Source organism: Sorex araneus, chromosome 4 (assembly GCF_027595985.1).
Source record: "Sorex araneus isolate mSorAra2 chromosome 4, mSorAra2.pri, whole genome shotgun sequence".
Lineage (NCBI taxonomy): Eukaryota > Metazoa > Chordata > Mammalia > Eulipotyphla > Soricidae > Sorex > Sorex araneus.
In genome coordinates, this window is record NC_073305.1 from 186,304,229 (window position 1) to 186,332,223 (window position 27,995).

Below are 27,995 nucleotides of genomic sequence, written 5' to 3' on the forward strand. Positions count from 1 at the left end.
TACCCATTCACAACCTAAACTGAAATAACGAGTAAATACCCACTCACTCCTTACTTCCAGTGAAGTCTACAGTATTACGCAAACGCCAATCATTTCAATGATACTAGTTTTATGGTTCTATTGGCTCCAAATTTGCAAATCTGCTTTTTAGCATGTAAGAACTACAGGACCAAAACATTTAAAGATTTCATATCGTCCTCTCTGGATCTCATAGCTCACTTTCTAGCTATTCCTCTTGCAGTTATGTTGGCATAAAACTAATCTAGGAAAATAATAATTCATGCTCATGTTCCATCTTTTCCAGGATGTGTATGTGACTTGAGACAGTACACTAGACTCTCAGTGGTAACTCACAACAGTCAGTGGAAAATCCTGGACCAGGAACCCCTTTACGGGAAAATGCTTGAAAGCAAATGGCTTTGGGATGAAGGGCAGGAAAGGGGAGGCTTTCTGGGGTCATTCCTGACCTTCACACTGGGGAATGTCGCAGTAGTCAAATCTGACGTCCGGGTCCAGAGTGTAACACCAGGGTCCCTTCTCATCGTTGTCTGGATTCCTGCAGTAATTCTTCTCCAAGCCCTCGGAAGGATATTTGTCAGGAGAATATCTGTGGAGGGTGGAAGAGAGCTGCTTGGTCATATGTTCTCAGCAACAGGATGGAATTCCCCGTCTGTGCAGAAGGATGTCTCACAGTAGACTCGGGTTTCATAAAGGGAGACTGGGCAGCAAAGCCTCAAGATTCCTGACTCATCACAGCACCTGCTGGCTGCAGGTTCTTTCTGCAAAAGTCCCAGCAGTCCCTCCTGCTCTGTCTGTAGAAGCCACATAGCCTCCATTCACTGACACCTGCTGTACCTGCACTCCTGCAGCCCTACTGACGCCCTCGCAGAAAGGGCAGGAGACGGAGTCTCAGAGAGGCAGATCAAAAGGAATCTTGCCTGCGCTTGAACTCCAAGTAGCATCTCAAGCCTTTAACGCTGGATGTGCCTGATTCTGCTGCAGTACTACCCAAATACAGGGCGAAGGGGCTAGCTTAGTGTAGGTTCTAGAGTTAAATTTCTGTGTAGAGAGAAGAAATTAGGAAGACTGGCAAATGCACTCCTTGGAATCTATTCTTAAGCACACACACAAAAAAATACATTGCAGCATTATTTAGCTAGGATCTGGAAACAGCTGAACTACCCAGGGTCACGTGAGTGGATGGAGAAGTTGTGTATGGGAACGGTCCCCCTAACAACAACAGGCAGATGGGATATGCCCATAGGTAAGATAGCTTAGGTATTAGACTGCAAGGAGTTTGCAAAAAAACACACCCAAGAAAGAATAATGAAGAGGAAAGAATAAAATTGATAACAAGTAATGTGCCAGGCAAGGTGTGGGGACATTTTTGCCTGGGCAAAAATAGAGTAGGAAATGGTCAGGACATTATATTTGAAGGGTGGCTGCTGACAGCTATGTAAAGTCCCCAGTCTCTGCTCTTCCTCTACTTGTGGAAACGAAGGTGTTGAGGTGTTCACTGACTGTCCTTAATGTCTGCCAATAATGGCTAGCCTGTTGGGAGCCTGAGGCGGGTGGTGGGGGTGAGGCTATTGTCTTGAATATATGGCCCGGGAGACCACTGATGGCTGCCCAGGCAACTCTAAAGCTTGGACAGTTCGTGAGTGCTTTGTTTGTCTCCTTCTGTGTTTGTCTTGTTCTCTGTGAGGATGGTGGAGGCCGCAGGGCCTGTTCAGCCGGATGGCCAGCAGTTGTGATCTATATACACACCCGAGTCCTACTCAGCCTTGAGGAAAGATGAAACCCTGCCTTTTAGTACAAAGATGAGGGAACTAAAGGGCCTCGTGCTGAGTGAAATAAGTCAGCGAGAGAAAGAAAAGAGCCCAGGCCCTCTCTCCCGTGAGGAATAAGGAAACAGCCTTGGAATGGATGATGTTAGTGAAACCAAACTCTAAATTCTGACCCATTGAGACTGAAAACAGGTAATGAACCCCTAAAATGTAAATACCTGCAGTCTATGAACCAAGCGCCTCGATTTAAAAAACAAAGACATTAAATTAAGAAAGAAAATAGAGCCAAAGCCCAAAACTTGGAGTCTAACGAGGCAGGTTCTGCTTCTGGCTCTTGTCTCTCCTGCTCTGGGTTCAAAGTTTCACTCTCTGCCCTTGTCTGCTCATAACCCTGACACTCTTCCCATGGCCTTCATCTTGTCCCCGCTGTGTGCGGACGCTGGCTTTGCCATGCGTGAGAGACCCTCACCCTCACTGGGAGACACCAAACCCCAGTAGACTCCAGGGAGCTGGGAAGAGCCCCTGTGAGGAGACACCCCCCTTCTTCACTCGCTTCTCCAGAGGGGGCTGAGCCCGGGAGCCTTCCATCGCAGTCTGTTGGCCTGAGACTCGGGGTCATGAACATGCTCCTCGGGGTCTATCTCGGTCTCCGCCTAGGGTTCAAGGTCATCTTGTTCTCTGTGAGGCCGCAGATTCCATTCTAGGTTTCCCAGAAAAGTAGGTGGAGGCCCGGGACCCAAAGCCACTGCCCCTGGTTCTGTGCCAGGACTAGGGTGGCTCCTCACTGCCCGGGGGAGGGGCCCTGGGAGCCGTGTGCAGCACGGTGGCTGTCGGGATGGGGGCTCAGAGCTGCACGATGGGGGGATCTTACTTGGGTCTGTGCGGGAAGCGGTCGGCCCACTTCTGACAGGTCAGCCCAGACTTCGTGGTGGACACAGTCCCCCTGTAGGTACTTCCGTTCCCAGTTATGCACCCTGAGAAATAAGAGTATAAACTGCTTGAATTCTTTCTGTTTTTATTTTATTTTTTTAATTTTTGTTATTGTTTGGGTGGGTCACGCCGATTAAGGTTTGGGGTTCACTCCTACTGGTGCTCTGAGACCCATGTGGTTCTGAGGGGCTAACCCAGGCTTCACACATGCAAGCTCGTCCTTATCTTTAAACTCTCCTCCCGCCCTCAACAAATCCTGCTTCCTCCAGAGAAGCAGGGCGAGGAAGCCCTGAGTGGTAAAATTGCTCAGGAAGGAAGGAAGGAAGGAAGGAAAGAAGGAAGGAAGGAAGGAAGGAAGGAAGGAAGGAAGGAAGGAAGGAAGGAAGGAAGGAAGGAAGGAAGGAAGGAAGGAAGGAAGGAAGGAAGGGAGGGAGGGAGGGAGGGAGGGAGGGAGGGAGGGAGGGAGAGAGGGGGAGGGGAGAGAGGGAGGAAGGAAGGAAGGAAGGAAGGAAGGAAGGAAGGAAGGAAGGAAGGAAGGAAGGAAGGAAGGAAGGAAGGAAGGAAGGAAGGAAGGAAGGAAGGAAGGAAGGAAGGAAGGAAGGAAGGAGGGATACAGGGGCAGGCACTGGCCTCTCTGTCAAAGATCCTTAGAACCAGGAAGGACGGGCACATGCCCCGCCTTCAGAGCGCTGCCTCGCTGATTCGAGCCCAGGGCTGCAGAGCTGGGGACACAGGCTTCTCCAAGGAGCCAGGAAGACCTCACAGAGCTCACATGCTAGTAGAGTCAGGGGCTTCTCAGGAAGAAGGCGGTCACCTACCCAGATTCTAAAATCAAAAGCCCTAATTCGCAATGGCCAAATCGAAAGAGCACGGACTGGGATGATGGGAGGAGAGAGGGGGCAGGGGGCCCTGACTTCACTAGCGATTTACTTTTGTCCCTAGCTTTAGGGTGAAAGGATGACCAAACACAGACATCTGACATTTCAGTATTCGAAAATACTGTGCATTACTCATGATGACTGAATTTTTTTAATTGCTTATACAGAATTTTAAAATGTATTGTTGTTTACTGAATTTTAAAGGCAAAATTGGAACAAGAAACACTCCTGACTCGGTCACTGAAATTGCTTCCTGGGGATTACCCAGAAGAACTGAGGTGGTGGTGGGGAATCCATTGGGAATGCATCCCCCTGAATTCACAGGGAGGGGTTGTGGGTGAATTTCCAAGACACAAAACTTGGAGACAGAAGATGACCACGAGGATCCTCTCACCATCTCCCTGCCTTGTCCCTGCTCCTCATCTCTCCCTTCTCCCTGCGCCCCCCCCCCCCACTTCCCCTACTGTCCCTGGTTTCATGGAAGGTGGCATGGGGAGGAAGCAAGCTGAGAAATCAGCCCCGGGCAGACTCCTGTAAAATATTTGCAATGCTTCAAGGACAGGGGAGCGGGGGGATGCATTTTTGGGAGGGGGTCAGGTAATGTGAATTAGATTGCTGCCTGTATCATTTATTTCCATTCCAGATTCTTACAGATCTGCCCCAAGGAGCACAGCTCTCACAACTTCTACAGTCATCAAGTTGCCCTTTTTCTGCTTTACTTTTTAATTATTGTTTTTTAGTTTTTAAAGTCAAGTTTTGAAAAAAGGTAGGTATCTTGTCCCCTTTCTTCCTGGAAGCTCTTGGGATGGGTGTGATTCTGTTGCTCATCAGGTTACCTTTTTGGACCTTTCTGACAACGCATTCTCCATCCGCTTCACTGCATGCAGCCGTCCGGAGAGGTGGGAGGGACAGGAGGTCTGCATCTGTAGGGTGTGGAGAGAGGCAGAGAGAGGGCACTGCACGGGCACAGAAGGGGACAGACACCTCCAATGAACCAATGGCCAGGATAGAAAGACAACCCCAGGGAATGGGAGAGATTCTTCACCCAACACCCAGCTAATAAGGGCTTACTATCAAAGCTATATAAGACACTGGTAGAACTTGACAAGGAAAAAACCTCCACCCCCCTCAAAAAAACAGGGAGAAGAGATGAACAAAAACTTCTTCACAAAGAAACACAGATGGCCAAAAGATACATTTAAAAATGCTCTACATCACTGATCATCAGGGAGATGCCAATCAAAACAATGAGATATCATCTCGCCCCAGAGTGACTGGCACTCATCAAAAAGAACAACCAGTGCTGGCGTGGATGCGGGGAGAAAGAGACTCTCATTCACTGCTGGTGGGAATGTTGACTAATCCAGCCCTTCTAGAAAACAATATGGACATTCCTAAGAAATCTAGGAATTCAGCTTCCATACAACCCAGGAAGTCCAATTTTGGGAATATACCCCAAGAACCTAAAATCTAAATGGAGAAAGACATTTGCCACCTTATGTTCCTTGTAGCTCCACCCATAATAGCCCAAATCTGGAGACAACCCAAGTGTCCAAGAATAGCTGACTGGATAAAGAAACCGTGGTACCAATGCACATGGGAATATTGCTTGACCGTAAGGAAAGATAAAGTCGTGCAATGTGCTGCTCCATGGAGGGACCAGGAGAGTAAGTATCACGCTGCTAGTCAGAAGGAGAGAGAATGGCAGTGTGATCTCTGTTGCAAAGGCTATAAAGAAACATCATGGCTGAACAACAAATACCCAGAAAGAAAGAGCATTATAACTGGCCTTCAGCAGTAAATAAGTTGTCTGAGAGGCTTTGGGGTAAGACAGGGAGAGGCAGCAGCTTGGCAGAGGGAAGTGTTCAACCGGGAAGAGGAAGTGATGCTATAAATAGTTAAGTGTTAGTATAAAACCCTACTAGCAACAGTACTGTAAACCACCCTGCAAACCCTTATAAAAAGAAAAAAGAAAAAGCACATTTCATAGAAGCAGAGTGGTAGGTGGGAGGCGATGGTGGCTGGCGGTGGGGGTGAAGGGAAGTGGAGTGGAGGGAGTTGGACCCTGGTGAAGGGAGTGGTGTTGAAATATTTTATGTCTGAAACCCAATTATGAGTTACTGAAATTTCACAGTAACTAATTTTTAAAGGGAGGGGTCTTGCACAGACTTCTGGGGGCCACCACCTTCTGTGACTAAGTCTACAGGCACAGGACAGACTTAGAGTCTGGGAATCCCACCCAGCCCTCTCAAAGGATTGTTGGTGGATATTGGTTCTGGGTCCAGCACGATTAATGTCACAATCCTCTTCTGCTCAAAAAACCAGCAGGAAAGAGATCAAGGGGGTCCATCTCTGAGTCCACTATCAGGAGATTAAGTTTGTGCCTAGGTATCATTGTGGAGTTTAGTTCTGGTTGACACCTTCTGTATGCACTATTGGGCTACTTTGGTGGAGGACTGTAGAACAGGTGGACTCAAACCCTACCCTCCCTTGCCTCAGCTCCCAGGATGTACAGAAAGCTTAGGCACCTACAATTTAAGGAGATTGTTGGGATATGGTGAACAGACCGTGTACTCCAGCCAAAACACTACAGCTGTTACCAAATACGGAATATGGTTATACACCCCGGACCCCTCATACTCTAAAAGGAAAGAGGGAAGGAAGGGAAGGAGACAGGATGAAAGGGAGGAAGGAAGGAAGGAAGGAAGGAAGGAAGGAAGGAAGGAAGGAAGGAAGGAAGGAAGGAAGGAAGGAAGGAAGGAAGGAAGGAAGGAAGGGAGGGAGGGAGGGAGGGAGGGAGGGAGGGAGGGAGGGAGGGAGGGAGGGAGGGAGGGGAGAGGGAGGAAGGAAGGAAGGAAGGAAGGAAGGAAGGAAGGAAGGAAGGAAGGAAGGAAGGAAGGAAGGAAGGGAGGGAGGGAGGGAGGGAGGGAGGGAGGGAGGGAGGGAGGAAGGAAGGGAGGAAGGAAGAAAGGAAGGGAGGGAGGGAGGGAGGGAGGGAGGAAGGGAGGGAAGGAGGGAGGGAGGAAGGAAGGAAGGGAGGGAGGGAGGGAGGGAGGGAGGGAGGGAGGAAGGAAGGGAGGGAGGGAGGGAGGGAGGGAGGGAGGGGAGAGGGAGGAAGGAAGGAAGGAAGGAAGGAAGGAAGGAAGGAAGGAAGGAAGGAAGGAAGGAAGGAAGGAAGGAAGGAAGGAAGGAAGGAAGGAAGGAAGGAAGGAAGGAAGGAAGGAAGGAAGGAAGGAAGGAAGGAAGGAAAGCCTGGTTTTTTCCGGCAAGCTCTGGACAAGGATGCCTCTCATAAAGTGTCTACAGGTTGCGAAGTCAAGAGGAGGGCAAGCTGGGGGTCAGGGGCGGGGGGCAATGTTCAATCCCACCTACTGGTAGGGGGAGCTCAGGCCAGATCACAAGTCTGCTGACTGGCCATGAGCATCTGCCACCTTTCCACACCCACTTCCCACTGTTCCCAGCACAGGCGTGGGCTTCCTGGATGTTACTCTGACTGTCCCCTGGACAGTGTCATTTGACTGCCACAGCTCAGCATGGCAGGACCAGAGTAGGCTCCTTCAGAGAGTTCTACATGGGCTCCTCCGGGCTAGGCTGCTCTGCAGTGTTTCCCCCTTGGCATGCCACAGGTCAGGGCAACTCCAGGAATGAGCCCATGCACAGAGTGAGCCTCGGGCCTTCCGTGACCGTTTCTCATGTGTGTTAGCCTTTTCTCCTCACTCTCTGGGGCTATGGAAATTGCTGCTCCAATCTCAGCAGAAAGCCAAGGCACCAGAGACTTGAGGTGAGGTCTTTGGGGGTGGGTGAAACAATAGAAATGATACCCCCACCTCCAGCAACAAATGGTGCCCCAAGTATCACTGGGTGCTGTTGGTGGCCACTGGGCACCCTAGGGGTGTGAACAGACCATGTACGCCAGCCTGAGCACCAGCCCTTGGCTGAGAACTTCCAGGAGATACCCTTATATGCCTGAGCACCACTTGAGATGCTTCCCCAAAATAGGAATGATTCTTTCTTGTCACCTGAGAGACCAAATGACTTCAGGGGGCTGGCTACAGAGAAAGGGTTCCAGAGTTGACACAGATGAGGAATGGGTGAGCTGAGCACTCCCACATCACAGAGCACCCACACCGCACAAATTCTCCTCACCGTATTCTTTTGCACCTAGCAATGTGTCAGGAAATAGCAAATCAATAAAAGATTTTCTGTGGGCATTAAATGTTTTAGCATTAACTTTTAAAGTACCCTATTACATGGGTTGGGCCATTAAAATAACAAAATGTCAATTTAAATGGGATTCAGCAAACATTAATCTGAAAAGACCTCTAGGTTCACTGGAGTGTTTAGTGCCATCACTGGAGTTGGCAACAACTCTAGTGTCTAGTGATGCACAGATGAATGAGGAAGTTGTAGTAGATACACTCAATGGACTCCACTATGCAACAATAAGGAAAGATAAAATCTTGCACCTTGAATGTTACTTTGATAGTATCCTGATAAGCAAAATCAGTCAACAATGAAGGACAAATGCCAGATAATTTTACTTATCTGTGACCCACAGAGAGATAAATAAAACAAGCCAATAGTCATCATAGAAAAATGGCAAGTCAGGACTGGAGTGATAGTACAGCAGGTTGGGTATTTGTCTTGCACATGGCGGACCTGGGTTGAATCCCCAGCACCCAATATCGTTCCCTGATCCCTATAGGAGTGACCCTTGAGTGCAGGGCCAAGAGTACACCCTGTACACCACCGGGTGTGGTCCCCAAACAAACCAACAACTGACAAATCTTTGCATTGGATTACAAAATTTGGAGTACCAAACAGGTGGGGAGGAGGTAAGGGGACCGAAGGGTGGAATAGAAATAGCCAACAGAAAGCATCTGGGTACATTAGTGATGCTGCGGTGTAATCATTTCATTAAAAACCGTGAACGCTAACTCCATTGTAAATGTTACTTAAACTATGACAATAGAGACAGAGAGACAGACAGACAGACAGAGCTGCTTCATTGCTAAGCTTCAGTCATACCATACAGTCTTTGTCATTGGGAGTATATGGTTAATCTCATTGATATATCTCTCCGTTGGAGGCTCGAGACTGCATATCTTCTTAATACAGTGTAAGAGCTTTCAGTATCCCCCAAACATGGAGATTTTCTAGACTTATATCTGGATTTTATATCTGAAATTACAGTTCTAGTGATATGTTAAGGTGATATCGGAACAAAATAATCCAGTTCAATAACGGATCCCTGCACTCCTCTGGTCCTATCCAGAAAGCACATGTTTGCCCAGGGGTTTGTCCAAGTGTGCTCAAGTGACACTCACTGGTCACTAACACCAGCTCAGTGGGAAATCCCTTTGGGGTAAACTGCTTTTTGGCAAATTGCGAGGCAGCAAATTGAGAGATGACAAATCACATTTCAACAAACGCTTTACAGCAAATCACTTGGGAAAATTGCCTCAGAGATGGAGGGCTTGGAGTGGGGGCAGGGAGGTTTCTAGGGCCGCTCCTGACCTTCACACTGGGGAATGTCGCAGTAGTCAAATCTGACGTCCGGGTCCAGAGTGTAACACCAGGGCCCCTCGTCGTCGTCGTCTGGATTCCTGCAGTAGTTCTCCTCCAGGCCCTCGGAAGGAAACTTGTCAGGAGAGTATCTGTGGGGGGTGGAAGACAGGTGCTGCGCCTCTATGTTGTCCAGACAGGTCAGCTCGGTCCCTGTGATGCTTCCGCCTTCATTCTGGAGCTCCCAGAAAAGTCTGACTCAGCTTCTGTGCCAGGACTAGGGGTACCCTCCTCGCTGCACCACCCCCCCCGAAGGAATCCCTGGGAGCCGTGGCCCTTTTGCTGCTCAGCTTATCAGCACGGTGGCTGTCGGGACAGGGGGGCTCAGAGCTGCAGGAGGGGGTCTTACCTGGGTCTGTGCGGCGAGCAGTCACCCCACTTCTGACAGGTCAGGCCAGACTTCGTCGTGGACATGGTCCCCCGGTAGGTCCTTCCATTCCCAGTCATGCACCCTGGATGATACGCTGAAGGGGGTTCATTCCCTGGTTACATGTCTAAGTTTTAGTCCGGAGGCCATGTTCAGGGGTGCTCAGAGCTTATTCCTAGTTCTGTGCTCAGGGATCACACCTGGCAGGCCTCAGGGTATCCTGGGCAGTGCTGGGGAATGAACCCAGGTCAGCTGAGTGCAAGAGAACTGTCTTAACCCCTGCACTATGCTTCCGGCCCCCATTCTTTCTTTCTAACTTCAATTTTTTTGCTGTTTGTTTGGTTTTGGGAGGACACAGTCCAGCAGTGCTTGGAGCACTTTCCCAAACCTTTGCTCAGTGTTTGCCTCTACTGGTGCTCTGGGGATGATGGGGCAGCAGCTCCATCCAAGGCTGTGCTTCACCCACTGCACTGTCACTCTGCTGCCCTGCCCTTTACCCCCAGCGTGTTCTTTTATGAGAGATTTCACATGAGCATCAGGAGAGAAAGGCCAGATGGGACAGCCGAGCCTGTCGGGTGTGGAGAGGAGGGTGCTTGGCAGAAGTATTCAGAGTCGATGCATATAAAACTGCATCCCACAGTCCACAAAACTGCATCTCACAGTCCACAAAACTGCATCTCACAGTCCACAAAACTGCATCCCATAGTCCACAAAACTGCATCTCACAGTCCACAAAACTGCATCTCACAGTCCACAAAACTGCATCTTACAGTCCTCTGTGATTGGGCCACGAGCCCAGACCCAGATCCAGAGACTCTTCCAGATGCCACCTGAACTGAGCCCTGAGCACCACCAGGTAGAGCCCCCAGACAAAACCAAAAAAGGAAAACACAGAAAGTGCTAAAGAGAGGTGACTCTAGGGGCACCAGCACCAGCCTCGGCTCGGACGCCTGTTGCTGCAGGAGACTAACAAGACGAGGGCACAGAACAGGCGGAGATGAGACTCGACCCTCCCCAGCCTCTCCTGGAAGGAGGCACAGGACACTTCGGCAGCTACAATTTGGGGAGATTACTGGTATCAGGGATGAGGCCGTTCAAGAAGACGGACTCCGGGGCCAGCCTGGGGACTGCACCTCAGCCCTCTCAGGCTCTTCTGAAGGAAGGGCCGGTGGGCTGCCAGCCTGGAGATGACAGACAACAGGTCAGGAAGTCAAGGGAAGCGCAAAGTCACCAGGGGAGGGCGCCCTTCAGTCCCATCAGCAGACACCTGGTAGGGCAGGGGGTGCAGGGGAAGCAGGTACAAACCCCAGGCCGACTCCGGGATGCAGACCCAGGTGGGCTGCATGCATGGCGAGTGCCCTACTCACTGTGCCGTTGCTGTGGTTGGTCCCTTAGTAGTCTACTTCTAAAGTCAGTGCTGAAAAGCTAACCCGTCCTATTGAAGACATTTAAGTCCATGTTTTCTGCTACATTCTAGGCACACAGGAGAGTGGGTCGGCAGTGGAGGTGTTGGACACCAGTCTGGACGTTCTGTCCAGTTGCCGCTGCTGAGCTCACTTCATCAGCATCAACTGTGGACACCCCTTATTGTGGCCAGTCTTATGAGACTATTTTTTCCCATCAGTGACAGGAAAGAATTTATTTGTGGGGGGGTGGGACTCCAAACTGAACTCAGTGGGTCCCAGGCTCCCTTGAAAATTCTTTTTTTTTTTTTTTTTGCTTTTTGGGTCACACCCGGCGATGCTCAGGGATTACTCCTGGCTTTGCACTCAGGAATCACTCCTGGCAGTGCTCAGGGGACCATGTGGGATGCTAGGAATTGAACCCGGGTCAGCCGCGTGCAAGGCAAATGCCCTACCCGCTGTGCTATCGCTCCAGCCCCTGTCCCCTTGACAATTCTTTTTTTTTTCTTTTTGGGTCACACCTGGCAATGCACAGGGGTTAATCCTGGCTCTGCACTCAGGAGTTACTCCTGGCGGTGCTCAAGGGACCATATGGGATGCTGGGAATCGAACCCGGGTTGACTGCGTGCAAGGCAAACACCCTACCCACTGTACTATCGCTCCAGCACTTCCTTGACAATTCTTGAGGGGAGTGATCTGGTGGCTCCTTGTCCCAGTCACTGTTTCAAGCCACAAAGAGCACCAGCTTGCAGGGCCCATGCACTCCTCAGGGTCAGTCCTGACCAAGCTTCACAGCTGTGTCCTGGGCCACAGGTGGGGGCAGCTCTGACCACATGCTAGTGCACAGTCCAAGCCTTTCTTGGAGCTTCTCTGGTGACCACTAGCCTTTGCATAGCAGGTGCCCAACCAGCAACGGGGCCGAAACGGGACCCTGGGAAACGGGGAGATGATAGACAGGTCAGTTCCGTCTGGAGCACCACATGGGCCACGGGCGTCATGGGCACTGCCCTGGCACCACAGGGCCTGAGGCTGCACGCCCTCCAGCCCTAGTGCTGGATCGCTCCCCTCAATACAGGGACAGTAAAGGGTCCCCACAGCTGATGCTGATGAAGTACTGGGTGAGCTCAGCAGCGGCAACTGGACAGAACGTCCACACTGGTGTCCAACACCTCCAGTGGCGACCCTCTCCCCTGTGTGCCTATAATGTAGCAGAAAACATGGACTTGAACATTTTCAATAGGACATGGGGCCAGAGCCACAGTACAGTGAGTAGGACACTCGCAGTGCATGCATCCGACCTGGGTTATCCCAGATGTGTCATATGGTCCCCCAAGCCCGCCAGGACTGATCCCTGAGCACAAAGTCAGGAGTAAGTTCTGAGGACTTCTGGTGTGGCCCCCCCAAAAAACAAAGAAGCCACCACCAACAAAAAAAAGTAGGCTATTAAGTTGTCTGGGCCGTTAAAATAATAAATGTGGATTTTAAATGCTAGTTCAATAAAAACATTCATTCAGGAAGGTACCTGCACACTATGTTCACTGCAATACTTAGTGATGTGGCCAAGAGCTGGGCTCTGGAGAAGTACAGCAGGTGGGGCTCTCGTTTTGCACACGGCCAAGCCGGGTTTCATCCCCGACATCTACAAAAGTGATCCTTGAGTACAGTCAGGAGTAAACTCTGAGCACAGTTGAGTGTGACCAGGAGATAAAAACAAACAAAAAGGTGTTGACTATTGAGGTACACTATTAGATTGTCTGAGCCATTAAAATAGTACATGTGGGCTTTAGAAGCTGGTTCAGCAGAAACATTAATTCATGAAGGTTTCTGTACACTCCTGTCTACTGTAGTGCTTAGTAAGACAGCGTGAGCCTGGAAACAAAGGTCCAGTGACAGATGAATGGACCATGCAGCTGTGTGTATATACGCAAGGGAATGCCAGGCGCAAGGAGAAAGATGACATCTTGCAGTTTGCTGCATTTTGGATGAAACTGGAGGGAATTATGTTTGGCAAAAAAAGTCAGAGGAAGCACAGATAGGGATGATGTCACTCATCCCTGGTATGTGGATTAAAAAAAATAAGGGAATAGTCAGCATGTAAGGATGACAAACCATTTGTCTTGAATTACAAAACTCAGATTACCAAACAGTGAAGGGCAGGGAATAGGGGGAAAGTGAAGAGGTGAGCTAGTAGTAATTTGAGGACCAAAGTGGAGGGGACTGGGAATAGGTGTTGTTATGACTATACATGATATTTGTAAACACATATTGTGAATGTTAACTATGATGTTATGATATTAATATATCATATTAATATCATACCTTAACTATGATATTAATAAATTATTAACTAATAAAAGGTTGGTTCATTGCTTAGCTCCACTGAAACCATGAAGTCTATGGCTTTAAACATATCCATCATTCGAGTTGCACTGAATTTGTGATTTTATTGGAGACCCTATTTTCCAGATCTTTATACTGTAAAACATTAAATACAAAAACATACCGGTCCTTACCTTTGGGCCCCATGGTGGGCACTAGATGTTGTATGAATATTTGTTCTATCGGGAGCACTGAGACAAGAAACACAAGAGAAATTATTTTTCACGGAGGATCACAGGTTTCGCTCAGATCCTGTGACTAACAGCTTAGAAACCAGGCACTCATAACTAACAACAGCATTACAGAAAACCACTTTATAGAAAATCTCTATCCAGCAAGTCCTTTCATGGTAAATTACTTTCCAGCAAGTCACTATGTTGCAAATCGCTTGATGATATATCACTTTACTTCACGGCAACGCTGTATATCAAATCACTTTACGGCATGCTTTGGACGAACTGCTTTACAGCCAATAGTTTTAAATGCCAGGTTAAAAGGGTAAGGCTTCCTAGAGCCGCTCCTGACCTTCACACAGGGGAATGTCACAGTAGTCAAATCTGACGTCCGGGTCCAGAGTGTAACACCAGGGCCCCTCGTCATCGTTGTCTGGATTCCTGCAGTAGTTCTCCTCCAGACCAGCAGAGGGATATTTTCGGGGTGAGTATCTGTGAGAATGGAAGGGGAGCTCTTAGTTCTACACGGAAGGCAGTAGGGGCCCCCCATCTCTGGTGTAAGGACATCGAAAGGAGTCTGAGGGCTTCACACGCAGACAGGAGAACCCCTGGGCTCCAGCGTCTGCTGATTCCTGGTGTCAGGGACCCTGTTACAACACCCCAGGCAGGTCCTACCATCCAGTTTCTCAGCATGACTGTGTGAGCCACATAGGGGACATTCACTCAAATCTGCTCCAGCACTCATGTTCTCCTAATAAAACCCCACAATAGGTGCTCACCCACGTGTTAAAAGTCAGAGGTTAAGAGCCAGAGGCTCAGCTATGCAAATCAAAAGAACTCTTGCCTGAGCTTGATAGGAACCCGATGACACCATCCTGTGACAGTGCTGCCACGGGTCCGAACTTGAGTGTGGCCTCGTGGTTTCATGACAGAGGCGCATCGCTGACGTCAGTGGCCTATGTCACATCTCAAGCCCTTGATTCTACATCTGCTTGATTGCAGCACGGTGCTTGCTAAAGATAGGGGGCCAGGCTCCAGTTACTGTTGGTTGTAGATACACTGTATCTAGTTGGTTCTAGATACAACTGTATCTAGTGCAGCAATGAGAAAGCCCATCCACTAGCGATTGTACTCCTTGGGACCTCTTCTAGACCTGAAGCACCAACTCAGGAAAATGAGGCCCAAAGTAATGATCTTTGGAGCACCAGGATTTGGAAGCAGCCTGAGTCCCAGCATGACCTGGTTGGATAAAGAAGTTGTGATCTCGATACACACTGGAATCCTACTGAGATTGAAGAATAGGTGAGACCCTGCCTTTTATTACAGCAGTGAGGGACTAGAGTTGCTCTGTAAAAGGAAGTAAGTCAGAGGAAGGAGGACTGGGGCCCTTCTCCTACAGGGTTATAAAGAAACAAAGCAAAGGAATGAAATCTGGCCAAACCCCTGGAACAAAAATCCAAACCCCAATAACTCAAACCCTCAGGCTCTGACCACAGAACTGAGGTTAAAATGGGAGTTACACTGTTCCCCTAAAACGTCAACATTTCCACTCTTTTATACCAAGTACCCCAATTTAAAGTACCTAGATAAAAGAAAGTCGATCCCTGAGTCTCAGAGAGTGTCAGGAGGCAGGTTTTGCTTCTGGCTCTTGTCCCTGCTAGTCTGGGTCAAAGTTCCACCTCTGCCCTTGCCAGCTGCTCTGGGAACACTGACCTTCTGCACATGGCCTTGGCTTCCACCCTGTCCCCTCTGTGTGGGGGACACTGGCCCTCCCGTCTCCTGGGGGAGACAAGGCTCTTTGCTGCATGGGGTGCGGAGAGAGACCCTCACCCCTGCTGAGGGGCATGACAGGCCTTGTGCCCAAACTCACACTCCAGGGAGCTGGGAAGAGCCGCTGCAAGGAGACCCCACAAACACACACTTCTTCACTCGCTTCTCCAAAGGGATCATGGTGAGCCCAGGAGCCTTTTGGCGGGGTCTGTTGGCCTGAGACTCAGGGTCCCAAACATGCTCCTCAGGGTCTGTCTCAGGCTCCGCCTAGAGTTCAAGGTCGTCTAGGGGCTGGAGTGATAGCACAGCAGGTAGGGCGTTTGCCTTGCATGCGGCCGACCCGGGTTTGAATCCCAGCATCCCATATGGTCCCCTGAGCACCGCCAGGGGTGGTTCCTGAGTGCACAGCCAGGAGTAATCCCTGTGCATCACCGGGTGCGACCCAAAAAGCAAAAAAAAAAAGGTCGTCTTGTTCTCTGTGAGGCCACAGCCACCATTCTAGGTCTCCCAGAAAAGTGGAGGCCCGGGACCCAAAGCCACTGACCCTGCTTCTGTGTCAGGACTAGGGTGGCTCCTCACTGCCCGGGGAAGGGGCCCTGGGAGCCGTGTGCCCTTTGCTGCTCAGCTCAGCAGCACGGTGGCTGTTGGGATGGGGGTTCAGAGCTGCACGATGGGCCGGGGGGGGGGGGGGGAGTCTTACCTGGGTCTGTGTGGGGAACTGTCACTCCAGTTCTGACAGGTCAGCCCAGACTTCGTGGTAGACACGGTCCCCCTGTAGGTACTTCCGTTCCCAGTCATGCACCCTGAAAGAAACGAGAGGGACTCATTCCCTAATTACATTCCGTACCTTTATTAAAAACCTTTCTTTGGTTTGGGGTGCCACAGGATTCAGGGGTGCTCGGGACTCACCCCTAGGAGGGTTCTGGGACCCCGTAGTTCTGGAGATCAAACCCAGGTCTCCCACATGCCAGCTCCTACTCGACCTTTGAGCCTCCCCCACCCAATTCTTTCCTTCATAAGAAGCAGCAGCACGAGGAATCCTGGAGCTGACCACCCTGAGGGAATGAGGGCCGGGGTGTGGGCAGGCACCAGCTCCCCTAGTCCGAGGGCTACACGGCAGCCACCTCCGCGTGCCACTGGTTCCTCGTGGTGCTGGGAATCGAAGGATGAGGGGAAGGAGGAGGAAGGGCCCGTCCCTCTGGGGATCACACACAAGCAGAGTCAGGGGCTGCTCAGGCAGAAGGCAGCCACCAACCCAGATTCTGAAATCGGAGACCCCCGAATCGCAATGGCAGAAAGAAAGAGATGGACTCAGCACGCTTCTGGGGGTGGGTCTCCCTTCCCGGTGCCACGGAGGGAAGCTCAGTGTGAACCGCGGGCAGAGTCAACCTGGGAGCCTGCAGGATGAGGGTGACCATCCTGGCCTTGATGTCACTAATGATTCTACGCTGTCCTCTGGCTTAAGGGGGGAGAATGAGCAAACACAAGCATCATGCATTTCAGTGTTTGAAAAATGCTGCGCGTTACTCATATTAATTGAATTTTTAACGCAAAATGAGAATAAGAAATACTTCTGCCTCTGTCAACCAAAACTGCTTCCTGGAGATGAACCAGCAGAATGGAGAGAGGAGATTCCCCCAGAACTCCCAGGGACAGATTGTGGGTGAATTCCCAAGGAGCAGTCCTGGGAGGGGCAGGGGAGGTGACCTTGAAGAAGGTCACTCACCTCCTCTCTCTCCGGGTCTCTCCCTCCTCCCTGCCCACTCCACCTCTCCTACTGCCCCTGGTATCACGAGGTAGACACAGAAGGAGTAAGCTGAGAAATCAGCCCCAGGCAGATTTGTTTTCTCAAAATATTTGATATGCTTTTAAGGGAAATTCTGTGGGTATGTTTGAGAAAATGTCTGAGGAAGGACAGAATAACCCTTGCTAATCTAGATTTCTGCTGTATGCTTTATTTCCATTTCGAATTCTTGCAGAACTGCTCTGCAGGAGGGCTTCTTGGGAATGTTGCTATCCCAGATTCTGCATCCGTCAACTGGGCCTTTTTCTGCTCTGCTCCTTATTGTGGGTGGCCATGGTAAGAATCTGCACCCCCCCCCACTTTCATCTTGGAAGTTTCTGGAATGCATGCAGCACTACAGATCTTACTTTGCACTTCAGATTACCTTTCTTGGTCCTTCTGAAACTGCATTTGCCGTCAGCTTCGTTGCACGTGGGTGAAGATCGAGCTCGGGAGGACAGGAGGTCCGAGTCTGCAGGGTGTGGGAGAAGGGCAGAGAGGTGCGTTGTGCAGGTACAGTCGAGGGGAGCGCGGACCCCAGGACTCCTCAGCCCTCTGTCACTGAGTTGTGGGCACAGGGTAGGCATAGCATTATGGGCCGTCCTGGACCACACCTGGGAATCCCACGCAGCCCTCTGGGGAAGGACGTTGGGTAGTGAATGAGGTTCTGATACCAATTCATGCTACAGAAGTTAAGTTCTGGCTGAAGTAATAGCAGGAGTAAAAAAGGAGACATCTGCTATCCCCAGGCCCCTGATGGCAGGAGCAGGAGCCATCGGCGACTATGAAATGGGGAGGTTGCTGGCATCAGGGGTGAGGTGCTTAGCCCAGATCACTCAGTCTCTCCTAAGCGGGAGGCAGATGGGGTGGGGGGTGGTGCTTGACCTTGCCTCTGTGCTCTGGACACTTCCTGGAAGACACCTCCAGGTCAGTAAGCCAAGGGACGGGCAAGCTCATGGCAAGGGCACCCTTCAATCAAAGCTGGGGACACCAGCCAGGAGGCACAGGAGAAAACTGGGATGGACACTCTGTGAAGTCCCAGTGAGTGACGGCAGCTGTGAGGACCATCTCTTGCCCCTGGCCCTGAATGCCCCCAGCATCACTGGGGTGGCCCAGGTGTGCCCAACGCCACCGGCTTGAGCAGCATCACAGACCCAAGCCCTTGCATTGAACCAATGACCCAGTTGGCCATAAAATGCAGGTGGAAGCTTCATACCTCCTGGGCACTGTTTGGGAACATTAAATAAATAAATAGATTTGAAAATAAAATAAAGTCTTGCCGTTTGCTGCAACTCAGGTGTACCACGTAAAGCACAGTCCTCAAAATCAACAAGAACCAGCTGATCCCCCCATGACGGGGTCATAAGAAACAAAACAAGGGAATAGGGAATATTCAATGGCCAACATTTGCCTTGGATGACAAAACTTAAAACGAAGCAAGGGGACCTGCAGTGGGGGTGTGATGAGGTGGCCTAGAGTAACACACAGACAGACATAGAGGGCCTTGGCAATTTCACAGGTCCCAGTGATGACTGAAGAAAAGCGATCCAAGTCAAAACCCAGTCTCTGCATTTGCATCGTCCTTCCAAAGAGAGACATGCACGATTCAAGCTTGTCTAACTCGGTGCTAATACTAGCAACAGCCCTACGTGGGTCTTTTTGTTTTGTTTTTTAGTTTTATTTTGATTAAAAGCACCATGATTTACAAAGTTGTTCGCTTTAGAGTTGTTTCAGGCACTTTGTGTTCCAACATCACTAGTGTGACCTTCCCTTCACAGATGTCCTCATTTCCCCTCCCAACCCAACCTGCACCTGTGTCACTTGTTTCAATAAAAGTTTAACAAATGCGAAATAGAATGTTCAGAAAATAAATCAGTAAGGGCAATATGTGATTGCTATATGATTTTGGCCTATGCAAATAAGGAAAAATAAAACCCTTCAATCTGGGCTGGAGCAATAGTACAGCGGGTAGGGCCTTCGCCTTGCACGCGGCCGACCTGAGTTCAGATGCCCCGCATCCCATATGGTACCCACAAGCACCGCCAGAAGTAATTCCTGAGTGCAGAGCCAGGAGAAACCCCTGAGCATCACTGGATGTGACCCAAAAAGCAAAAATAAATAAACAACAACCAAAAAAACACTCAAAAAATGCCCTTCAACCCAATATAAAATGCTTCTTCTCATTTACATAAGTTTTTCAGTTCTGGAATATATTGCATTAAAGTCAATTTATGGAAAATCACTCTACAGCAGTGGTTTGGGGGTGCAGGGCAGAGAGGGGACAGCTCCTAGGGCCGCTCCTGACCTCCACACTGGGGAATGTCGCAGTAGTCAAATCTGACGTCCGGGTCCAGAGTGTAACACCAGGGCCCCTTCTTGTCGTTGTCTGGATTCCTGCAGTAGTTCTCCTCCAGGCCCTCGGAAGGAAACTTGTCAGGAGAATATCTGGGGGGGGGGGGGCGGGGGGGTGGAAGAGAGCTGCTTTGACTCTGTGTTCTCCACAACAGAATAGGACCACCACCACCCCACCCCACATCTGCAGTGGAAGGACATCTCCCAGCAGACCCGGGTTTCACCAGAATGTCATGATCCAAGCGTGGGCATTCCTGAATTGTCCCAGCACCTGCTGGCATCTGACATCTTTCTGCAAAACCCCAGGGGTTTTTGTCTTGCCCGTGAAAAAGGTTTCACAGAAACCTTTCTGTTCCAGTGCTCATGAGGTCCTACTAAACTCCTTGGCAGGAAGTCATCAAAAAGGAATCAAAGCCACAGGAATCTTGCCTAGGTCTGACCTCAAGTAGCATCTTCAACACGCAAAGTTGAATGTGCCTGATTCAATGATGTTCTCTTGGAGTGGGGGGGGGGGGTCAGCGTGTTGTGGGTTCTAGAGATGAGTTTGTAAAGAGAAGAAATGAGACCCACTAGCAATTCCACTCCCCGCATCTATTCCCAGACACAAAACGCCAATTTGCAAAGATCATCCTAGTCATTGATCATTGCAGCACTCACGGCAGTAGCTGGGTGTGGAAACAGCCCAAGTGCAAAGTAACAAACAAGCGGATGGAGACACTGAGGGCTGTGACTTAACGGAATACAACTCAGCTTTAAGGAAAGGTGAGACCTTGCCTTTCTGACAGCATGAGGGACCTAGGGGGTTCATGTTAAGGAAAAATATGTAGACTCGGGCCCGGCTTTTGTGCCAGGAATGGGGGAGCCCTTCTCACTGCCCCTGGGAATGTTCCCCGGGTGCTGCGTGTCCCTGTTTGCTGTTCGGCACACAAGGCCACAGCTCTCAGGACAGCTCAGAGCTGCAGGAGGGGTTCTTACTTGGGTCTGTGTGGGAATCTGTCACCCCACTTCTGGCAGGTCACACCAGACTTCGTCGTGGACGTGGTCCCCCTGTAGGTCCTTCCGTTCCCGGTCATGCACTCTGTGAGATACACTGGAAGGGGAAACACACTGGCCCGGTTATGTTCTTCACTACTTCTTTTAAATTAAAATGTTTTCAATTCTGATGGCCACATCCAACAGTGCTTAGCAACTATTCCTGCTCTGGGGTCCAGGGTCACTCCCGGGATTGCTTGGGCACCCTGCACTGTGGGCTCAAACCCCGGCTCCCACAATGCAAGATGATGTTGGTGCCATCCAGCCATCTCTGCCTCCTCCGTCCCACCCCTGAGAGGGTCTGTCGGGAGAAACGGTGGGAGGAGCCCGGAGCCTTGACCACACTAAAGCTAGGGTGAACAGGACACCAGTGCTGGCTTCTTTCATCAAAGAACCACACTCACTCACTTTCTTAAACAAAATTTCTTTTTATTGAACCGTCGTGAGATAGCCCATTACAAAGCTGTTCATGATTGGGTTTTAGTCATACAGTGTTCCAACACCCATCCCTCCACCAGTGTACATTTCCAGGCACCAGTGTCCCCAGGTTCCCTCCCATCATCCCCTACGCCCACCCCCTGCCTGCCTCTATGGCAGCTGCTTTTCTTCTCTCTCTCTCTCTCTCTCTCTCTCTGTCTCTCTCTCATTCTCTCTATGTCTCTCTCTGTATTTCTCTCTGTCTCTCTCTGTCTCTCTCTCATTCTCTCTCTGTCTCTGTCTGTCTCTGTGTCTCTCTCATTCTCTCTCTGTCTCTGTCTCTGTCTGTCTGTCTGTCTGTCTGTCTGTCTGTCTCTCTCTCTCTCTCTCTCTCTCTCTCTCTCTCTCTCTCCCACCTCCCCTCTCCTTTTGGGCATTGTGATTTGCAATACAGATACTGAAAGGTTATCATGTATATCCCTTTACCTATTTTCAATACTCAATTCTTAACCAGTGTGATTATTTCTAACTACTATTGTCACGCTGGTCCCTTCTCTGTCTTACCTACCCTCTACCCCACACACTTATAGTCAATCCCAACCATTGGCCAGTCCTCCTAGCCCCTGTTTTGTTTGACCTTGGATATTACTCTCATACTATTTTTCTCATGTACCACAAATGAATGCAGTCATTCTATATCTGCCCTTCCCCCTTTGACTCATTTCACTCAGCATGATACTCTCAATATTCATCCATTTATAGGCAAATTTCATGACTTCTGATAACTGATTTTTTAATTATTTAAGTAACTTTGTTACAATAACAGTAACGTGCACAGTACTGCAATGAAAGGTTACAGTACCCCACCATGCCAAAGTGGCCAGTCTCCTTCATCAGTGCTCTTATGTTGCACCTGGTCAGTCTTTCATCTCCCGTTCACAGCTCCTCTCCTGAACATCCATCTGTGATTATCATCTAAAATCAAGGGTCTTGTTGGGGGGTGGAGCAACAGTACAGCGGGGAAGGCTTTTGTCTTGAACATGGCTGACCCTGCTTCAATCCCCGGCATCCCATATGTTCCCCCAGCCCCGCCAGGAGAAATTCCTGAGTGCAGAGCCAGGAGTAACCCTTGAGCATTGCTAGGTGCGAACACTTCTCCCCCCAAAACAAACAACCAAGGGTTTGTCATGGTTTGATACTGTACATTCCCCTGTTTGGGCTCTCTGTATACCACAGATTAGTAAGGTCATCTGCTGTTTCCATATGACTTCTTTGCTTAGCATAATTCCCGCCAGTTCTGCCCACATTATAATAAACAGCAAAATCTTATCTTTGTATGGTTTTATAACATTCAGTTTTGTTTATGTTCCACAGATTCTTTATCCATTCCACAGTTTGGGACATTTGGTTTGTTTCCGTGTCCTGGTTATTAAGCATGGCAATGACATAGGTGTGAATATATATTTTCAAATTAATCCTTTTGTATTGGGGGTGTAGATTCTTAAAAGTGGAAATACTAGGTCGTGTGGAAGCTCTATTTACACTTTTTTTGAGGAATAGATATGCTTTTTTTTTTATAGAGACTGACATTGCTACCAATAATGAGTGTGGATTCCTTCTCATCACCCTCCAGCCAGCACTGGTTGTATCTACTCTTTGAACTTTATGCCATTCTTACTGGTGTGAGATGAAATCTAATTATTATTTGATTTGCATTTTTTCTGATTATGGGTGATGATAAACACTGTTCTACATGCCTATTGGCCATTGTATATCTTCTTTGTGAAGTGCTTTCTCTTCTTCTCTCCCCATTTTTAATAGGATTATTGATTTTTTGTGTGTGATTGTTGAACTTTGTGATTGTTTTATAGATCCTGCAATTAGCCCTTTATCTCCTATTCTGTGTTCAAATATTTCCCTCCATTAAGTATGGAGTCTTTTTATTTTCACCTGAGTTTCTTTGCCATGCAGACACTTTTTAATTTGATGTACTCCCACTCATTTATTTTTGTTTTTGCTATCATTTCTAGTGGGATCCTACTGTTGAAGATACCTCTGAGGTTCATAGCCCATAGAATTCTGCTCAGATCTTCCAAATGTATATTCTGGATTCTGGTGTGATGTAGGGTTCTCTAATTGGCTTTGTGTGCATCTTTGTGAGTTGTGTGAATATAGACCCCGTTTCATTATTTTTGCATGTGTCTGTCCAGCTTCCCCAGAACCATTTTCCTTGCTGCACTTCATGCACTCAGCCATTTTGCCATGGATTCACTGCCCATAAATATGATGGTTTCTCTCCGGTCTCTCACTTCTGCTCCATCGGTCTGAGAGCGATCTCTATTCCAGGGCCACACAACTAGGGTGGGGTGGGGAATCCATACGGCGGTGTTCAGGGGTTACTCCTGGTTCTTCACTCAAGAATTACTCCTGGGGGTGCTCGGGGAACCATATGAGAGGCTGGGGCTCTAACCCTGGTCGGCTGCCTGCAAGACAAGCACCTTACCCACTGCACTATCTCTTAGGCCCCCAGTGCCACACGAGTTTGGTCACTTTAACTTCATATTATAAAGTTATGGAAAGCAATATGGCTCATCTTCTTTCTCTCAGAATCTCTAAGACTATTCAGAGACTTGTATGGCTCCATACAAATTTCGATAGAGTTTCTCAAAGTCTCTTATGATTGTCATTGAAATTCTTGTGGGAATTGCGTTGGATCTGTATAATGCTTTTGGTAGGATAGTCATTTTAACCATGTGAATTCTTACCAGCCATTAACATAGAATATTTTTCAATTCCAGTATTGTCTGCCATAGAGGCAGGGGGAGGGTGGGAAAGAGGGCGTATACCCGGGATATTGGTGGTGGGGAATGTGCACTGGTGGAGGGATGGGTGTTTGATCATTGTGAGATTGTAACCCAAATATGAAAGCTTGTAACTATCTCATAGGGTTCAATAAAATTTTTTTAAAATAACATTTTTCATTTCCTAGTGTCCTTATCTACTTCTTTCAATAGGGATGTTTGGTTTTCAATAGACTAGTATTTCACACCTTTGTGAAGGTTCCTCAGTATTGTATGTTTGGGATCCTGCTTTAAGTGGTATTGTCTTCTTTATTCCCTTCACTTCTAGTTTATTTTTTGTATATGAAATGAAACAGATTTTTGTGTATTGATCTTGCAGACTGCTGTTTTGCTATATTGACTGGAAAAGGAGTCTTTAGATTTTTCAATGTCTATTATCATGTCATCTGCAACTAGTGATAGTTTAAATTTCTTTTTTTAAATCTGAATTTCTTTTATTTCTCTTCCTTTCTTGATTTCTGTGGCAATGACTTTCATATGTATTAACAATAGTGAGGAAAGTGGACATCCTTATCTTGTGTCTAATCTCAGAGAGGACTATTTCAGTTTTTTGCATTGAGTATGAGACTGACTGTGTGTTTTGTAAATGTCCATGACAATCTTGAAGTTATTTCTTTCTACCCCTTCTAGAAGACACAGAGATCACAGCCTCTGCCCTTGCTCCTGCTCCTGTGACAGAAAGTGCAGGAAATGATTTGGAGAGATTGTTGTCGAATCTGCTACTGAGAAGGAATCTGGCCTGGCTGGGGTCTGCATACCAGAACCCTCAGGATCTCTTTAGGAAGGAAGGACAGGCTGTGCACTGGTCTGCCCCTGAGCCAAAGTGCTGGTCAGGAATGAAAGGAAATGGCTACCCAAGGGGAGAGCCCTACTTCCTCCTGCAAACGCACGCTTAAGGGATTGGGACCAAGTCAGAGGACTGGGGCTGACCAGCCATGGGCATTGCAGCCTTTATGCCCCCACCACCCACCTTCCCCAAGCCCTCCCCACCTAAGGGCTGTACTCCCCACTCATTCTGTGCTTGCACAGCTCCCATTGTTCCCAGACACACCCGGTCACTTCAAAGTGCTCCTCCAGAGTGGAAAATTTAAAAAACAAATCACGAGCTTTCCCTCATCTAAATTTCTCTAAGGATTCAAGAGCCACCAGTTCCAACCAGTGAGCCCAAACCCAGATCACACTGTACAGTAAGATGAAAAAGCCAAGATCATAAGGAGCCTTGAGACTTTTCCATCAGTCTGAAAATAGAGATCTAATTCTCTTCTTTCAGGGTCATAGAGCTAGAAATGCTTAGGTCAATCCAAACCCCATTATTTTTGTTGCTTTTAAGCCACCTAAAAGGGGCCACCAAGACATAGTACAGTGAGGAAAGTATTTGCCTTGAATATGGCCAACCCGAATTTGACACCCAGCAAAACATAACGTCCCCAGTACTTCCAGGAATGATCCCCAAGTGCAGACTCAGGCACTCAGGAGTAAGACCTGAGCACAGTCAAACATAGACCCAGAACAAAACAAAATAAAAACAAAAGTCGTCTAAAAGGCCACTGCACCCACTGGCCATGTCTTGTTCTGACTGGGAATTCTGTACTGGGTGCCTCCATCAGGGCTGACCACTGACAGGCAGGAAGGGAGCGAGAGGAGGGAGAGGGGTCTAGGGAACGAGCAAATGGACACACCTTTCTTTTCAAACAGGATCACGTCTGTCATGCGGGTCACAGGCGCCGTCCTGCTGTTCTCAGCCATGATCACGCACTGCTGCTCCTTGCTATGGAACTGGAAGGACCTGCGGAGAGAACCGGAAGCAGGCACGTCCCTGCAGTCAAGGGCAGCAGAGTGACCCCAGGGCGCTGTCTCTGGGTGGAGGAGCTCAGAGCTAGGAAGAATCAAGAAGCCTCTGGAAATAGTGCCCCCACCTGCTGCTCCTCCTCACTGCAACCAGATGCTTCCTCGTTCCACATTCTCTTTTTCAATGACTCTGCTTTTATTTTTTAATATTTTTATTGAATCACTGTGAGATATATAGTTGCAAGGTTGTTCGTGATTTGGTTTCCATTATATGTTACCGAACCCATCCCTTCACTAGTGTACATTCTCACCACCAGTGTCCCCAGTTTCCCTCCTGCCCCCCAACCCCCACACCCCCTGCATCTCTCTGTCTCTCTCCCTCTCTCTCTCTCTCCCTCTCTCTCTCCCTCTCTCTCTCCCTCTCTCTCTCTCCCTCTCTCTCTCTACCCCCCCTCTCTCTATCTCTCTCCCAGAATTACAGGCCAATATCCCTTGTGAGTTTCCAGGAAAACGTGGTTGTGCAGGACTCAAGCGTTCGGTGGCTGAAAACCACTCCCCCGCCAGCCCATGGCGAAGGATGGACAAAGGACTGGGGAATGGAGAAAGAGGGCCCAGGCTTGTTGGTAGTCAGTTTGTTTCTCTCTCCTCCCTGACATAGTCTGATCTCTTCCTTACAGCAAAACTGTAGTCATAGTTTCGGTCGTAGCCCTAATCATCACAGTTCCCCCATCCTCAGCCCCTCTTTCCCCTTACCGCATACAGAAATCTTGAAGGGTGGGGTACACAGGTGGGGTTGAGCATTGCCATAACAACAAGCAGGTAGGGGCTGGAGTGATAGCACAGCAGATAGGGCGTTTGCCTTGCACGTGGCCGACCCGGGTTCAGTTCCCAGCATCCCATATGGTCCCCTGAGCACAGCCAGGGGTAATTCCTGAGTGCAGAGCCAGGAGTGACCCCTGTGCATCACTGGGTGTGACCCAAAAACCGAAAAGAAAAAAAAACAGGTAAAGCCACTCCTTCAGGGGAAGTTCTAGGAGATTAACTCAAGGACAAGATCTCCAGATTACTAGGAGATCTGCTCAAGGGCAAATTCCATCCAAGGTGTATTGCTTTCTCCTTTCCTCAGCTAGTCGTCCATTTAAGCAATCAGTCAACTTACTTCTTACTAATATTTCTAGTCATTTTGTATAAACACAGTAAGAGATATATTAAGCTTAAATGTTGGCTCTGAGAGACGTTACTGGTGCCCACTTGAACAGATCGATGAGCAACAGGATGACAGTGACAGTGACAGTGCTCGCTATATATCCCAGATTATAGTCCTCAGGCCAGGTTAGTCTTTCCTAACCCTAGCAGGTTCTTATTCAGTTATTTCTTTTGGGGTCATTACAGAGTTTGTTCCATGACCTGCTCTTAACTTATTATACTTCTTATGGCACTTAGTTTGCCCCTTTCCGATGCCAGGGTAGCTTACAGCTTGCCCTGGGTCCATCCTTATACCTTTTTGGGACCCTTCTTTTGAGAGTGTTAGGAATTAAAAGCAACTGAGAATTAAGTCAATAAATATAATGGATTCCCAGGAGCAAATACTATTTGTAGTCAATTAACTCCCATATTATGCATAGCATGAACTGGAGATTGCTAAACCACGCAAGTGACATATAGGAAAGAGAAAAGCAATATAGGACTATCAGTGCCTGATGGAATTGGGTGTGCCTCAGGGGGCACTTTATAGGAGTAACTCAATAAGCCTAAGCTCCCTGTGGGAGAAGCAAGGATAAACCAGTATTATCAAATCCCTGATGAACACAGATGCAAAGACCGTCAACAAAATTTTAGCAAATCGAATCCGACAACTCCTCAAAAAGATCATATACCATGACCAAGTTGGATTCATCCCAGGAATGCAAGGATGGTTTAACAAATCAATCAACATCATATACCAAAACAATTTTTTAAAAAATGAAACCATATGATTATATCAATAGATGAAGAGAAATCATTTGGCAAGATTTAGCACCCATTTATGATTAAAAACTCTCAACAAAATAGGAGTTAAAGGAACATTCTTCAATGTAGTCAAAGCCATCTACCACAAGCCCACCGCAAGCGTTATTCTCAATGGGAAAAAAATAAACCTTTTTAAAGCTCAATGAGTTTCCGAGTTTTGGCTTCAGAGTAGCTTTGGTTGCAACAAAGCTATCTCAAGATGGTGTCACTTGGGCCACGCTCCCTGGACACAGCCTCTACAGACCACTCCCTAAAACGTCCTGCCCATGCGGGAGACCCCTGGAGCATATCCCCTGACACCTCTACAAGGCCCTCTTCATGCCTCCCTACCAGCACAGATGGCGCTGGTCCCCCAGGCCTATCCTCACCCACCTTGTAGCCCTTCTCATGCACCGACCTTCAGCTTTAGCCACGGGGTCCACTCAGTGCCCTGTCTGTGCCCCTCGTCTCCTGGGAAGCTCCCACCTCAGTGAATCCATCGAGACGAGAGCTCACAGCCC

General features: G+C 48.7%; 1 protein-coding gene across 1 annotated transcript in view; it reads right to left on the reverse strand.

The window, feature by feature from the left end:
• The window catches only part of PLG (plasminogen), an 86,637-nt gene that overhangs the window by 51,765 nt on the left and 6,877 nt on the right, over nucleotides 1–27,995 (reverse strand). The window contains exons 3-12 of the mRNA XM_055136753.1: nucleotides 25,377–25,483; nucleotides 20,363–20,477; nucleotides 19,341–19,480; nucleotides 17,421–17,507; nucleotides 15,978–16,055; nucleotides 13,835–13,996; nucleotides 9,510–9,612; nucleotides 9,113–9,252; nucleotides 2,659–2,761; nucleotides 468–607 (exon numbers count right to left, since the gene is read on the reverse strand). Of these exons, the coding sequence (XP_054992728.1) occupies nucleotides 468–607; nucleotides 2,659–2,761; nucleotides 9,113–9,252; nucleotides 9,510–9,612; nucleotides 13,835–13,996; nucleotides 15,978–16,055; nucleotides 17,421–17,507; nucleotides 19,341–19,480; nucleotides 20,363–20,477; nucleotides 25,377–25,483 (1,175 nt within the window). The remainder of the gene's footprint in view (nucleotides 1–467; nucleotides 608–2,658; nucleotides 2,762–9,112; nucleotides 9,253–9,509; nucleotides 9,613–13,834; nucleotides 13,997–15,977; nucleotides 16,056–17,420; nucleotides 17,508–19,340; nucleotides 19,481–20,362; nucleotides 20,478–25,376; nucleotides 25,484–27,995) is intronic.